Source organism: Podarcis cretensis (genome assembly GCF_951804945.1).
Source record: "Podarcis cretensis genome assembly, chromosome: Z".
Classification (NCBI taxonomy): domain Eukaryota; kingdom Metazoa; phylum Chordata; class Lepidosauria; order Squamata; family Lacertidae; genus Podarcis; species Podarcis cretensis.
Genome location: NC_137184.1, coordinates 26,186,854 through 26,200,851, shown reverse-complemented (window position 1 = coordinate 26,200,851; position 13,998 = coordinate 26,186,854). Strand labels below are relative to the sequence as shown.

The 13,998-nt window shown below is 40.8% G+C and overlaps 1 protein-coding gene across 3 annotated transcripts in view; it reads left to right on the top strand.

Annotated features, from left to right (window-relative positions):
• LOC307207626 (synaptotagmin-like protein 2) overlaps positions 1 to 6,085 on the top strand; it is a 56,269-nt gene extending 50,184 nt beyond the window's left edge. For all 3 annotated transcript variants that reach the window (XM_079961629.1, XM_079961630.1, XM_079961631.1), the window contains 3 exons: positions 140 to 239; positions 2,035 to 2,240; positions 4,795 to 6,085. In XM_079961629.1, the coding sequence (XP_079817755.1) occupies positions 140 to 239; positions 2,035 to 2,240; positions 4,795 to 4,940 (452 nt within the window). In that variant the 3' untranslated portion in view covers positions 4,941 to 6,085. The remainder of the gene's footprint in view (positions 1 to 139; positions 240 to 2,034; positions 2,241 to 4,794) is intronic.
• The last annotated feature ends 7,913 nt before the right edge of the window (positions 6,086 to 13,998 follow it).

Below are 13,998 nucleotides of genomic sequence, written 5' to 3'. Positions count from 1 at the left end.
CCCTGTCCACCATCAAGTCCAATGTTCTGGCCGCTCCACCACATTTCACTCTCTGTTTAGACTTGTTTTATTATAACTACGAATTGGTGGCACTTGCAAACTTAAAAGTTTAAGGATTTCTATGCCTACTTCATGGCAGGTCCATTAACTCCTCCAACTGGAGAGGTCCATATCTGGGTGAAAGACGCTAAAGACCTCCCACAGTTACGTCCTTCTGGAGTGGATTCCTTTGTGAAATGGTATGTATGTCATTTGCTGTGCATGTGTGTGCGCACACACACAGAGAGACGTATTTGCAGTTAACATAAATTCCTTTTCTGACCAGGGACATCTATAATCCCAGTGCAGAATTAGTCATATTAGGAAGATGCAACCCCTTAAGTAATATTTAAATGCTGGACTGAGACAGAGCCAGTGCTGATTGGTTCTCGTTGGGCAGAAGGCAGGGAGACCTACCGTAGGTGGCAGCAGAGCTAAACACAGGCAGGGTCAACTAATTCAAGTTTTGTCCCCATCCTCATGCCTGCTGAGTTCTTCAAGGGCAACCGGGAGATTAAAGAGGGGGAACCTGGCAGGCAGTGCCACCCCCTGGACTGTTTTGCATGCAAGAAGCAGGTGGGAGCCAGCCAAGCTTAGAATGAGGTTGAAGGGGGCACCAATGGGCCAGCCTCCATTGGAGAGAGCTGAGAATAAGGAGGCCCCATGGTTTGAAGCTCCCCTCCACTGCGGACTCGCTTGATGGCTTTAGGTAACCCCCCTCTCTCAGCCTCAGTAGTTTCCTTCCCCCCATTACACTATGGGGGATATTAATACCAACTTCCCTTACAACGTTGTGTTGCGAGGATTACAAGAAGATTAGGGACTGGAATCCAGTGGCCCTCAGCCTAATCTCATGTGGCCACTAATTCCACTCAGGTGAAGGGAAGCCCAGAGAGGGAAAAGGAGGGGAGCCAAAATGGATGGAGTGATGGAATGAACAGAGGGGGGAAGCCCTCTGCAAGCAATTGGTCCAGGTCATGGACTAAAGCAAACGGTCCATCCCATAGCAGCCTACTGGGTGGCAAGGGACAGGGAGAGGTAAAGCAAAGCCAGAGAGTTGGGCTAGAGTGCTGGGGCACAGGCATCGCTCTCTTTTGGCTCTGGCTTTACCCACCACTGTCATGTGGGCCCTGAGGAAATGCAGTCCTTCTCACAGTACCCACAGTACCCTCCTCCTGAAGTTCATTCCATAGCTCAGTTGGTAGAGCATGAGACTCTAAATCTCAGGCTCACGAGTTCAAGCCCCACGTTGGGCTGCACTGCGGGGTGTTGGACTTAGATCTCAGGGTCCCTTCAAGCTCTACAATTCAATTTTTTTTTATTGATTTTCACAAAATTAAAAACACACTAACAAATAAACAAACAGACATAAATCATAACCTTATTAAAACTAATCTTCTTAACATTGTTAAGTGACTTCCTCGTATTCCCCCTAGTTGAATTTCAGTGCATATCATTTTAACGGTTTTCCAAATCAAAGTTCTTTATAATTTTAACTTAATCACTTAACATCACTCTTTCTTCCCAATTCAGCATTAAACATAGTAATTATCAAGCTGTACAATTCTATGGACTATGCAGGCGATATACTTTGAACTATCGAAATAACTATTCCAGTGTTAAGTAGTACGCAGCATCATCACATGGGGTGTTCAGAATGACAACAGCATCCTCCTTGCTGCAGTTTCACTGCCCCTTGCCAAGGCAGGGCAAGTTTGGGGGAGCTCCAGGTTTGTGGCATTGGTGCCCTTCAGGTCCTCCTGACGTCACTTCCCCCATCTTATCCCGCCCCACCCTGGTCACAGCAAATGCAGCTATACCACTAGGAGGGTCATCCTGCTTCTGCTGCTCTACCCCCTTACCCTCAGGTTCCACTGCTGGTGTAATTACTATTTTTGTTATTATTTGTTTGCAGGAGAGGGGGGTGGTATTTGAAGGAACATGTAAATAAATAACTGTTGGCATATATGACATGAAACACTGCTTCCTTTTAAGCTACATCCTTCCAGACACCAGTAAGAAGAGTTATCAGAAAACCAGAATTATCAAGAGAGATTCAAACCCTGTCTTCAATCACACCATTGTGTATGATGGATTTCACACAGAAGATCTGAAGGATGCGTGTGTGGAGCTGACCGTCTGGGATCATGAAAAGCTGACCGATCACTTCCTTGGTGGCATCCGACTGGGAGTGGGGACGGGTAAGTGGGTCACCTGCTCTCATCCTTTGATTTTCATTTATGGGAATATGGAACAGTCTGTCTTCAAGTAATTACTACGACTACAAAGAGCTGGCATCAGAATGTTAACCCTGGACTGTATGTAAATAAGAAAGAAAATGTGTGTGTGCTGGGAAGGCTTTTCTTCAAAAAGAGGGCTTGGCTGAAAAGTAGGTTTTGTTTTGTTTTTCCAAATTTTTTATTAATTTTCCACATTTTTAAACAAACAAACCAACACACATCGTAACTGAACTTGGTCCAATGTTAATATCATAGTTAAATGACTTCCTCAAATTCCCTTGACTGAATTTCATTGTATATCATTGTAACAGTTTTCCAAAATAGTATCTCATAAAATTTACTTAATCCTCTTAACATCGTTATCTAATTTTCATCTTAACTTTAAACATAATGTTTTATAATTTCACATATTTATATCCTTAGTCTATCTGTTATTTTGCAAGTATTTCTAATTAATTTATCTTAGCATATTTGAATAAATAGTCTTTAAATTTCTTCCATTCTTCCTGGTATTCCTCCTCCTTCTAGTCACAGATTCTTTCGGTCAGGTCGGCTAGCTCCGAAAAGTCCATCATCTTCATCTGCCATTCCTCCACTGTTGGTATTTCTTGTGTTTTCCAATTCTTAGCTAATAAAATTTGAGCTGCAGTTGTGGCATACAAAAACAATCTAACAAACCTGTTATTCCAAGAAGAAAGGCCTCTGGTTTCTTAACAAATGTGTATTTCAACAATTTTTTTCAGCTTATTATAAATATTCTCCCAGAAGTCTTTCACCTTGGGACAGGTCCACCACATATGGTAAAAGGTACCCTCCTTGTCTTTACATTTCCAGCATAGATTATCACTGTTGTGATAAATCTTTGCTAGCTTTACAGGGGTCAAGTACCATCTATACATCATTTTCATTATATTTTCCTTTAACATTGTACATGCAGTGAACTTGACCCCTTTCCTCCACAACCTTTCCCAATCTTCAAACATTATGTTATGTCCCACATCTCTTGCCCAATCTATCATCACGGATTTAACTTGTTCATCCTTTGTATGCCACTCCAACAGTAAATTATACATTTTAGACAAATTTTTAACTTTAACATCTAACAACTCCGTTTCCAATTTAGTTTTTTCCAAAGCAAAACCATTTTTCTTATCTATTTTGTACAATTCATTAATCTGGTGGTAATGTAACCAATTTATTTTATCTTTAATTTGACCAAATGGTTTTAATTTAAATCCTTCATTATCTTCTAGTAACAAATCTGAATATCTCAACCACTTGGTTTCCATGTTTGACTTTTTCTGAGCCTTTGCCTCCATTGGCGAAAGCAATCTGGGTGTTTTCCTTTCTAAAAGATCTTTGTATTTAATCCAAACATTATATAGAGATTTCCTAATTACATAATTTTTAAAAGCATTATAGCCTTTACTTTATCATACAATAAATATGCATGCCATCCAAACACATTGTCAATTCCCTCCAAATGTAATACATCAGTATCTTCTAGTTGTATTCATTCATTAATCCAGCAAAACGCTGCTGCTTCAAAATAGATCTTCAAATCTGGCAGTGAGAATCCCCCTCTTTCTTTGGAATCTGTTAGTAATTTATATTTAATTCTGGGGTTTTCCCCCTGCCAGCTAAATCTAGATAAACTTAAATCCTGCTACCTGCCCAAACTCCTGTATCATCTCCGGTGCTTTTACTGCACTGGAATCTGGTTCTTGAAGTGTCAATACCAAATCAGCAAAGGTTTTTAATTTGTATTGTTTGGATCCTACTACTATACCTTTGATTTTTTTCTTCTTTTCTTAAATAAGAAAGAAAATGTGTGTGTGTGTGTGTTGGCGGTTGTGGGGGGGACTTACCAGTAATTTGAAAGCTAGTGGTTGCAGTGAGTTGCTTTTGTTCTATTTTTTACTTATTTGATTGTCCCTGGAAAGGGTAAGTCTCAGGTAAATTGGAGTCTAGCATCACATCCGGAAGCTCTCTCTCCATCTAAACTTGTAACCTGTTACAGTTTACTTTCCCTTTAAGAAGGTTCAGCAGCTTTTAGCAACCTACGTTCCTTTGAAGCTCCAAGTCTGCCTTGGGGTTTTAGAAGAGACCTGGAGAGGCTGTTAACTCTAATGGAAGTCCCAGCCCATTCTCATCACCAATAACTTAATTTTCAAATAATACTGTTAAAGAAAATAAAATTACTTATTGGTGGCCATCACTGCCTCCAGTTCCATAGTTTGACTACATATTACGTGAAGAGCATGTCCTGAATCTTCCAACATTCAGCTCCATTGGTTTTCAATGAGTTTTTGTGTTGAGAGAGAGAGAGAGGAAGTTTTTCTCTATCTACTTCCTCCATGATGTTCATAATGTAATTGCTCCTTAGGTATATAACAGTCCTGCAGAGAATGCAGGAGACTCAGAAAAGAAACAGTTTAGCATAGGACAGCCCCTTCCTGCAATTATTTCTACAGTGATTCACCACATCTTTCTCTCCCCCACCCCCCCCAAAAAGGTATTAGCTACGGGATTCGTGTTAATTGGATGGATTCCACACAAGAGGAGGTGGTCTTTTGGCGGGAAATGATGACGACACCAAATGAATGGATTGAAGGATCAATGCCTTTGCGCTCCTTGGCAGGGAAAAAGAAGTATAAATGAAACTCTGGGAACTCTATGAATCATCTGAGATGAAGTTTTGAGTACAGGTGACAGACAGGGGAGGACTGTTGACTGCCAGTAAGCATAAGGCTATTTAGATCATGTTTGTGACATATTCCAAAGAAGCTAAGTATTGTTTCTTATCCCAAGAGAGATCTGAAAAGATATAATCCTGATATCACATTTCAGCTTAGGTAAAAAGCATGGAAGAACTACTGTTTACCTCCACAACATTATGTACTACAAATTAAGTTTTGTTTTGTCTTTAATTAGATTTTAGATATGTACCCAAAAGGCAAGGAAGAAGAGGTGTAAATATTTTATAGGTTTTTGAATTTTCTGTTCTATTACTATTCCCATGATGGTTTTGTTTGTTTGTTTTTCTGGGCAGAGGAAGTTATAATAAAAACTGTGGTGTAGCATTCATCAGCAAGCACAATATCTCTTTTGCTGAATTTATTATATTGTTCTGTCCTGGTTCAAATGGTTTTGTTTATTTTTCATAATTGGAACAGCTTGGGGTTGTATCTGGCATAGGTATCCTGTTACCACAAGGACTTCCACTTTAGCAACAGAACTTCCCTCTCCCTTTGTGCCCTCTCCTCCTAAATACCAACGATGGTTGGAACCTTAAGGAAAGATTTGGGGGCACACTGGGGAGGAGCGGAAGGAGAACTTCCATTGAGCAAGTGGAAGTCCCTTGTGCCATCACAGGAATGACTTTGTTGAATACAATCTGTTGAATACAATCAATTTTTATAACTTTATGTTGTGATTTTGAAACCTGTTGTGGGAGATTATTGAGGATAGGCAAGTAAGAAATGTCACAAATAAATATAAATAACTTCTCTTTTTCAGTATTGCCACACCCTTTATGTTTCACTTTAAAAATGGGAAATGCTAGATAAGACCAAAAAAAAAAAAAAAAAAAGTAGGTACAGCACTTCTCACTATTTTGGGGGGTGGGCGGTGGCTCCGGTAGCCTGTAACATGTAAACTAAAATATCCTTATGTTTCATGGTGTGCAATGCTTATAAATGTTACCTGTAAGTCATAAACATCTCTTAATGCTGTACCCCTCCTGATATGGGTCTGTGAATATGTGCCTTGAATGTTAATTATATATAATAAACCTGAAGATCATGTTTGTGGTTGCTGGCTGTTGTTTAGCCCCATCAGTGGGCTTCGTGCTTTCTAGCAGTGTGGCGGGGGGGGCTTTTTCACCTTGAGGGCTGCATTCCTTTCTGGGCAACCTCCCAAGGGCCACATTGGAGTGGTGGGTGGGGCCTGCTATAGAGGGCAGTCTCCCAAAGTATGCATGTATGATGTGGGGTGGCCCAGAGGTTATTGTGAGATGCAGACCTCCAGGTTGCTATTTGTTACTGTCATTAGGGATCATTGCAGATAGACTCTCCCAGCTATGGGTGGTATATCCATATCTGCCCAATGGCACTTCCTCCTTCATTCACCAAGGGAATGTGCAGAGAGGGGAAAGCATGGGTAGCCTAATCAAATGCATATCAAGTAACTGCTCCCTCCATTGTGGATGGCAGGGTTTAGAATCAATTTAGACTGAAAGTAGCACATTGAGGAAAAACACAAACAATTTCGGGTAGAGAAAGCTACTTTGTGCTACAAATGAATGTGTACACACAGCCATAGTACTGAACACCTTCAGCTCATGATTCTTGAATATGATGGTTACAGCCTTTTCCAAGATGTTCTGGGAACAGAGGGGCTGCTGTTGCATAGTGACATCTGAAAAAGAAAACGCATGTTGCAGTTCAATTGATTTATTGTTTCTGTCTCCCAGGTAACGCAGATGCAAGCACTGTTGCATGCATGGTGTCCTACAACGCTTGTTGTTGTAGTCTTCTTTTCAGCCAGGAGATTGCTAAAATCTCCAGCTGCTCATTAAAACAATGAATTTTGCATTCTTTTACTCCTCTCAGGTTAAAATGCATCTGTTGCTCTCAGTGTAGGCAAGTACTGCGCTGCAGCAGGCAAAACCCACCTGGAACTGACCCCAGACAGACATCTTATGATTTTTCCTCTTTGAGAATATTTATTAAGGTTTTACAAAGTCATAAATACAAAAATACATAGTAAAACATAAAAAGGAAAAAAACTCTCAAACAAAAATACAAGGTACAAAAAAATAGAAAAATAGAAAAAAGAAAGTTAAAACCAATCCATTTTTTATAACTTTAAACTCATTAGCTTGTTTCTTTGACCTCCTCACACCTCCCCTTTTTGTATTCCCATTAATATAATCAAATCAGCAAATCCTTACCCTCTTTCATTTATCTTGACCCTATATCTTAACATATTATAACTATGTTTTCACCCATTATCAATTTATTTTTGCATACTCTTTTTAACTTTGTTGCTAATGCCACTTATTTTCAATCCAACATCATTTTAACATTCATTAATTTTACAGTGTTTCTGCAGGTAGTCTTTAAATTTCTTCCAATCTTCTTCCACCAACTCTTCTCCCAGGTCTCGGATTCTGCCAGTCATTTCCGCTAATTCCATATAGTCCATCACCTTCATCTGCCACTCTTCCAGGGTGGGTAGATCTTGTGTCTTCCAATACTTTGCAGTGAGTATTCTTGCTGCCGTTGTTGCATACATAAAGAAAGTTCTATCCTTTTTTGGCACCAATTGGCTGACCATGCCCAGGAGAAAGGCCTCTGGTTTCTTCAAGAAGGTATACTTAAATACCTTTTTCATTTCATTATAAATCATCTCCCAGAAAGCCTTAATCTTTGGGCACGTCCACCAAAGGTGAAAGAATGTACCTTCATTCTCTTTACATTTACAACATTTGTTCTCGAGCAAATGATATATTTTTCCAAGCTTGACTGGTGTCATGTACCACCTGTAGATCATTTTCATAATATTCTCTCTTAAGGCATTACATGCCGTGAATTTCATACCGGTTGTCCACAACTGTTCCCAGTCAGCAAACATAATATTATGACCAATATCTTGTGCCCATTTAATCATAGCTGATTTAACCGTTTCATCCTGAGTATTCCATTTTAACAGCAAGTTATACATTCTTGAAAGTATCTTAGTTTTGGGGTCTAACAGTTTTATTTCCAATTTTGATTTTTCCACCTGGAAGCCAATTTTTTTATCCAAATTGTAGGCCTCTCTTATTTGATAATAATGAAGCCAGTCTCGCACTTTATCTTTTAATTTCTCAAAACTCTGCAATTTCAATTTGTCTCCTTCTTGTTCCAATATTTCCCAATATTTCCGCCATTTGGCCTCCATATTGAGTCTTTTCAAAGCCTTTGCTTCCATTGGTGACAACCACCTTGGGGTTTTATTTTCCAATAAGTCTATGATTTTTCCTCTTTGGAGTTCATGATATGACTGCAACTTTTAAATTTTTGAGGTCCATTTTATTTTATTCTATACTATATTTATTTTTCTATTTTGCCCTACTTTAGACCACAGGAAAATGTGTTCCACGTGCTTCTTATTTTGCTTCTTTAATGCTGGTCATTGACTGCAACAATAAAGTTTTGGGACAATACGAAAGACATTTCCCTTCTATGGATGCATATAGAAGTAATGGTAAAACAGGAATTGGGAGAGGGTTTTGCACCATCAAATAAAGCTAGCTTCCTTCATCACTCAGAATCATGGCAAGTGAACATATCAACTGTTCAAATATTATTCTAGGCTAAGATGTCAATGATTCAAAGGGGGTTTGCAGACAGCCTGTTTCTTCAGCATTCACCTTTATCTTTATGCAGGGTAAGATTAGATATTTCTGGTTGTTTAATGAGTATTCATTCTTATTTGTTTACAAATGATACTGCATCAAAGCAATTGCTACCCACACTTCCCAGTGAATTTTCCCATCACTTTCCTTATCACAAAAAAGCCTGAACTTTTAGGGAAGCAGTATTGTTACACAAGGTCTCCCAATCAACTACAATTGAATTGATAGCATGTGACTGAATCTTGCCTGAAAGTAGTGATAGACTGGAATTTTCCAAACGCAGGCATTGACAATCCAAAGGCTGATTCACTGCCCTCCTCCTCTCTCTTCCTGTGTCCCCACCCCAACGCTTCTATGTGTTCTCTGCTTTTTAGTTTGTTATTTTAGCAAGTCCATTTATTCATTTCAACATTCATTCATTCCCTAGATTTTTATAATGATTATTCAGGTATAAAGGAGAGAGGGGTTTTTGATGGCACCAATGCTAGCCAATCTGTACTGTACATAGTTTGCTCCTGCTGCAAACTCAAACTTTTTTTTTTTTGCCTGAGCTTAAGCTTGAGAAGTGAAATAATTGCTTCTGAACAAAATGCAGCGAATTAACTTTCAAAGCACCCCTGCCACCCAGTTACTGTATGCTTTCCATGTCTCATAAATTGCACAGAAATCACCATAGAGATCACCATCAATCACACTGAAATGGGAAACTTTGTGTAGCTCATAGCCCAGCATGACTCAAGCTGGTTGTTCTAAGAAACAGCTTTTTCTACTTAAGGTGATTTTGCTTAGCTGTACGGTTACAATTTGTTAACAGAATTAGACCCAAAGTGCCCGGTTCCTTTCCAGCTGGCAGTTCCTCTCTCAAATGATAAATACTTTAATACAACAGGTATGCCTTTGAAACAAGGGTTGTTTATAAAGATGAATGACAAAGAGTTCCAAGAAACTAGGGTTTCAAGCTGTGTGCACATTACCATTTACTCTGACTCTAATGTGCTTCCACCACAGGTGTGTGGAGACAATTGCACATGACGTTAGCAACCATCCACAAGCACCCTTTGGTTTCTTGGCAAATACTGCTGTTAGGTGTGTTTTTTCCACAGACCACCTGTCAAGTGATTTGAAAGTGTTGACTGTGGTTCAGCTGAGGTGGTGTGCATTTGAGACAGTTGTTGCACATGTGCAAACGACAGCTTCATTAAGGGCTTTTCGCCACAGAGCTTTCCTCGCAGAAACCTGGTCTTAAAAGCTGAAGTGCAACAAATGGCAATTCGGGTTTTCTGCAGATTCAGGGGTAAAGAGCAGGTTTTCACAGAGAAAGCTCCAGAGCAGAGAGAGAGAGAGTGCTCAGACACAGAGCTCTAAAATGTGGACCATGTCTGGAAATCGCAGAGGAAAGATAAATGCAGATAAGCCCTGAATAGGAGTTTAGGGGGTTGCAGGCACGGGGGAATCAAACTGGTGATATGCATTGACTGAAGACATCTTCACCTCCTCTCTGGTGTGTACAGCAAAGTATATATGAGACTTGAATCAGGAAGGGGGGTGGGGAAACAACCTCCCTGTGTTTTAAGCCTCTAATGCGTACAGACATGCCCACTTGACCTGATCATAGCTTTTATTACACCATGTGGTGGTTTTCATAAAATGCCAAGGATCAGCTTTCACGATTGCTTGCTTCTTAATTAAATTTCTGGCACTCAGAGAACAAAGGAAGGCTGGGGGGTGGGGTGGGGTGGGAACTGCAGTTTCTAAGTGATCAGAAAACATGGGAGGATGCATAGTGTTTCAATGCGTGAAATAAATGCAAAGTATTATTTAAATCGGAAACAACTTATTTGTAATACAATTAGCAAAGTGTTAGGATGCACACACTGAATTCAGACTCCAAAGTTTTACCTCCATATAAAGATAAAGGGACCCCTGACCATTGGGTCCAGTCGTGGCCGACTCTGGGGTTGCGGCGCTCATCTCGCTTTATTGGCCGAGGGAGCTGGCGTACAGCTTCTGGATCACGTGGCCAGCATGACTAAGCCACTTCTGGCGAACCAGAGCAGAGCACGGAAACACCATTTACCTTCCCGCCGGAGCGGTACCTATTTATCTACTCAGTGGCGTAGCGTGGGGGGTGCAGGGGGGGCCGGCCGCACCGGGCGCAACATCTGGGGGTTAGGGAAAACCACGGGTTAGGGGGCGCAAATCCACGGGTTAGGGGGCGCAAATCCATGGGTTAGGGGGCGCAAATTACTTGCCTTGCCCCGGGTGCTGATAACCCACGCTACGCCACTGTATCTACATGCACTTTGACATGCTTTCAAACTGCTAGGTTGGCAGGAGCAGGGACCAAGCAACGGGAGCTCACCCCGTCGCGGGGGTTCGAACCGCCAACCTTCTGATCGGCAAGTCCTAGGCTCTGTGGGTTACCACAGTGCCACCTGCATCCCTTTGCCTCTATATAAGCCTGTGTAATTTATAAACCTATGTACTCCCATTTTCTTGGGTGCCCCATGAGCGGCTGCTGTTCTGACCAAATAAAGTCACCTCAGACATCACAATTGGTGTATATATTGAAGGAATTCACCACCTGCCCACTCCTGACATCACATGACATCAGGTACGGAGGAGGTGCAAACACAACCAGAAAGCTATGATTGGGAGCCTCTGGGCAAGATCCAGTGAAGCAGCTCCAGCAGCATCGGGACTTTTGATTGTGCAATGGAACTTGCCCCCTCTTTCCTCTGCCTGCACAACCCATGCCTTCCTAAATCTGTTCTAGGTTTCCCCCCACAGCCCTCAAGAGCAGATCTGGGGACAGCATGGGAGGCAAAAGGAGGAGAGGGAGAGGAAGTTATACTATGCAAGTACGCACAAAGATTATCATTAGTTGGATACCGCAGTTTAAAAAAACCTCTGCATAGTCCTTGGCAAGTGAGGCACATAGCAAGCCCTGCTGGGACCTGCTGCATTATAGAGTTCCTGGTCAAAAGCTAAACCCTGCTAAAAGCCAGGCTGACCAATAGGCAGGGCCGGCCTGGGACATTTTGCCACTGAGAGTTAATGGGTGGCCCAATTTCACCCAATGGACTCTAAGGCTCAGTCCTGGCATGGTACTCTAACCTAGGAATAGCCAATATGGTGCCCTTCAGGTGAATACTAGACCACAAATCCCATCACCCCTGACCATGCTGGCTGATGGGAGTTGGAGTGCAGCAACATACCATGTGGGTTACCACTGTGCTAACCACTACACAACATGGAAGGTCTTCTTACTCAGGCAGCTGAGAATGCAGCTATGGGGATAGTACTCCCGGATCTGCATTCATTTTGAAGTATGTAGAACTTTCCAAGGTCATTGTTGGCCTGTAAACACTCATCTCAAATCCTGTTGGCCTGTAATTGTTGGCCTGTAAATATTCAGCTCAAATCATCTCTTACATTGTCTTTTACTGTAGATCTTATCAAGGGGAAGATAATGCATTATTTATTCCTTTATGAGGTGTTGTCCTAGTCAAGCCTTAAAGCCCCTATGAGTATCTTCTTTGAGGGGCTTAAGATATTTGTGACCAACCAGGTGGCAAGATATCTAAATGCTGTAATATCTTTTAGACCTGCTATGACTCCTTAGCTTGTCAACTTTAATATAATGATCAGTTCTATTCAGGCCATGATTTCTGCCTGCTTCATAGTTTGTACTTTGCTTAATGGTTAGTTGAATGTAATCCACATTTGACATACTGACCAACTGATTGATTGATTGAAGTATGCAGAAATGCAATATATCCTAGTTTTCCCCCCATTATGCAAAAATCCTTCTGCCCCAGCCCAGAAGAGGTAACTGCTAAATCTCCCAGTGCCTTAGATAGCAAAATCCATAATGAGATCATGTAATGAGATTTAACTATTGCCGCTTAATCTTTGGATCTCTAATTCATGTAAGAGTGAGCTGCTGAACTCTGTCTTATCAATCATGGTTAAATGCTGACACGTAAATTTACAGGACATGGCACTGAATGAACCTTCCTGGATATAGTTCAGAGGGTACTTTTTACCTTTGTGTAAATGTTTTAAAATGTGTAGTGTTTTAAAATGATAATTTCTTACGTATAAGTGTTCTTGGGATCATATGTAGAAACAACAACAAGTGGCGTACGATTTAAATAAAGTCAAATTCCTAATAGTTCTTAAGGACTAGGTTCTTGAATTTAAAATGAAATGCTTGTTTGTGTTCCCAAATGGCCACAGAAGACCTAAGCAGCTTTGGATTTGGGGCGGGTTGGTGTGTTTACTCTTTCTTCCTTACAGCTTTCATTGGGCCAAACCGCTGTTATAATTACCCTATAGCATCAGCTGCTGCTTCTTTAAGTGGACAGAAGTATAAATCAACATGTGAACATTATTCCGCCATGGAGATGTGATGATGGGGGAAATTAGCATTTTATTTTATTTTTCATTTCTGCCTGTGACCGTAAAAATGCTGGCAATCCCTAGGGAGTTAAATCCCAGCCTGCATCAGCATGAAGACATGCTCACTTTGGGGCATTTGGCAAAAATATGTTGATATTGTGGTGTCACAAAAAAGGGGGGAGGGCAGTGCTTAGAATCAAGAACACCCAGGCTTCTCAAAAGGAAGCAAAGGGGGTTGAAGGGGCTTAGATCTTGCTTTGCACACAGGTGTCATCTTGGGCATCTACTGTCAGCACAGCCTTCCTGATCTAGATTGGCCAGTAGTCTGACTCTGTGTAAGGCAGGTTCCTATTTTTCATTAGATCAAAGGCTGCATTCAGTGCCTACAGATGCACCAGGAGGTAGACGATATATATAATATTGCTTGATTTCAAAAACAAACAAGCAGCGAATCTCCAAGCAGATAAAACATCTCTAAGGAGATAAAAACATCAGAATTAAAATTTAAAAACAGGTATTAAAAAGAGTAAAAGTAAAATCTATTTAATTTTAAAACCAATTTAATTTAATTTAATTAATTAAACCAACACTAATGTTTCAAGCATGAGTCGAAACATGGCTTATAAGGAGCCTTATAGGGAATCTGACCACTGATTCATCTATCTCAGCATTGCTTAATACTGGATAAAGGTTTCCAAACAAAATGGTAACACAGTCCTTTGCCTACAGGATTACAATCTACATTTTTATTTACCAGCCATTTTTAATGGCTATGTTTAATCTGCATTAAAGTTCTAGTCTGCAATCCTATGCCCATTTACTTGGGAGTGAATTGAATGGGGCCAATTTATTGGGGGTGGGGAGGTACAGAGGCTGTGCTGTTGAGGGCTTATTGCTCGTTTTGCTAATTTG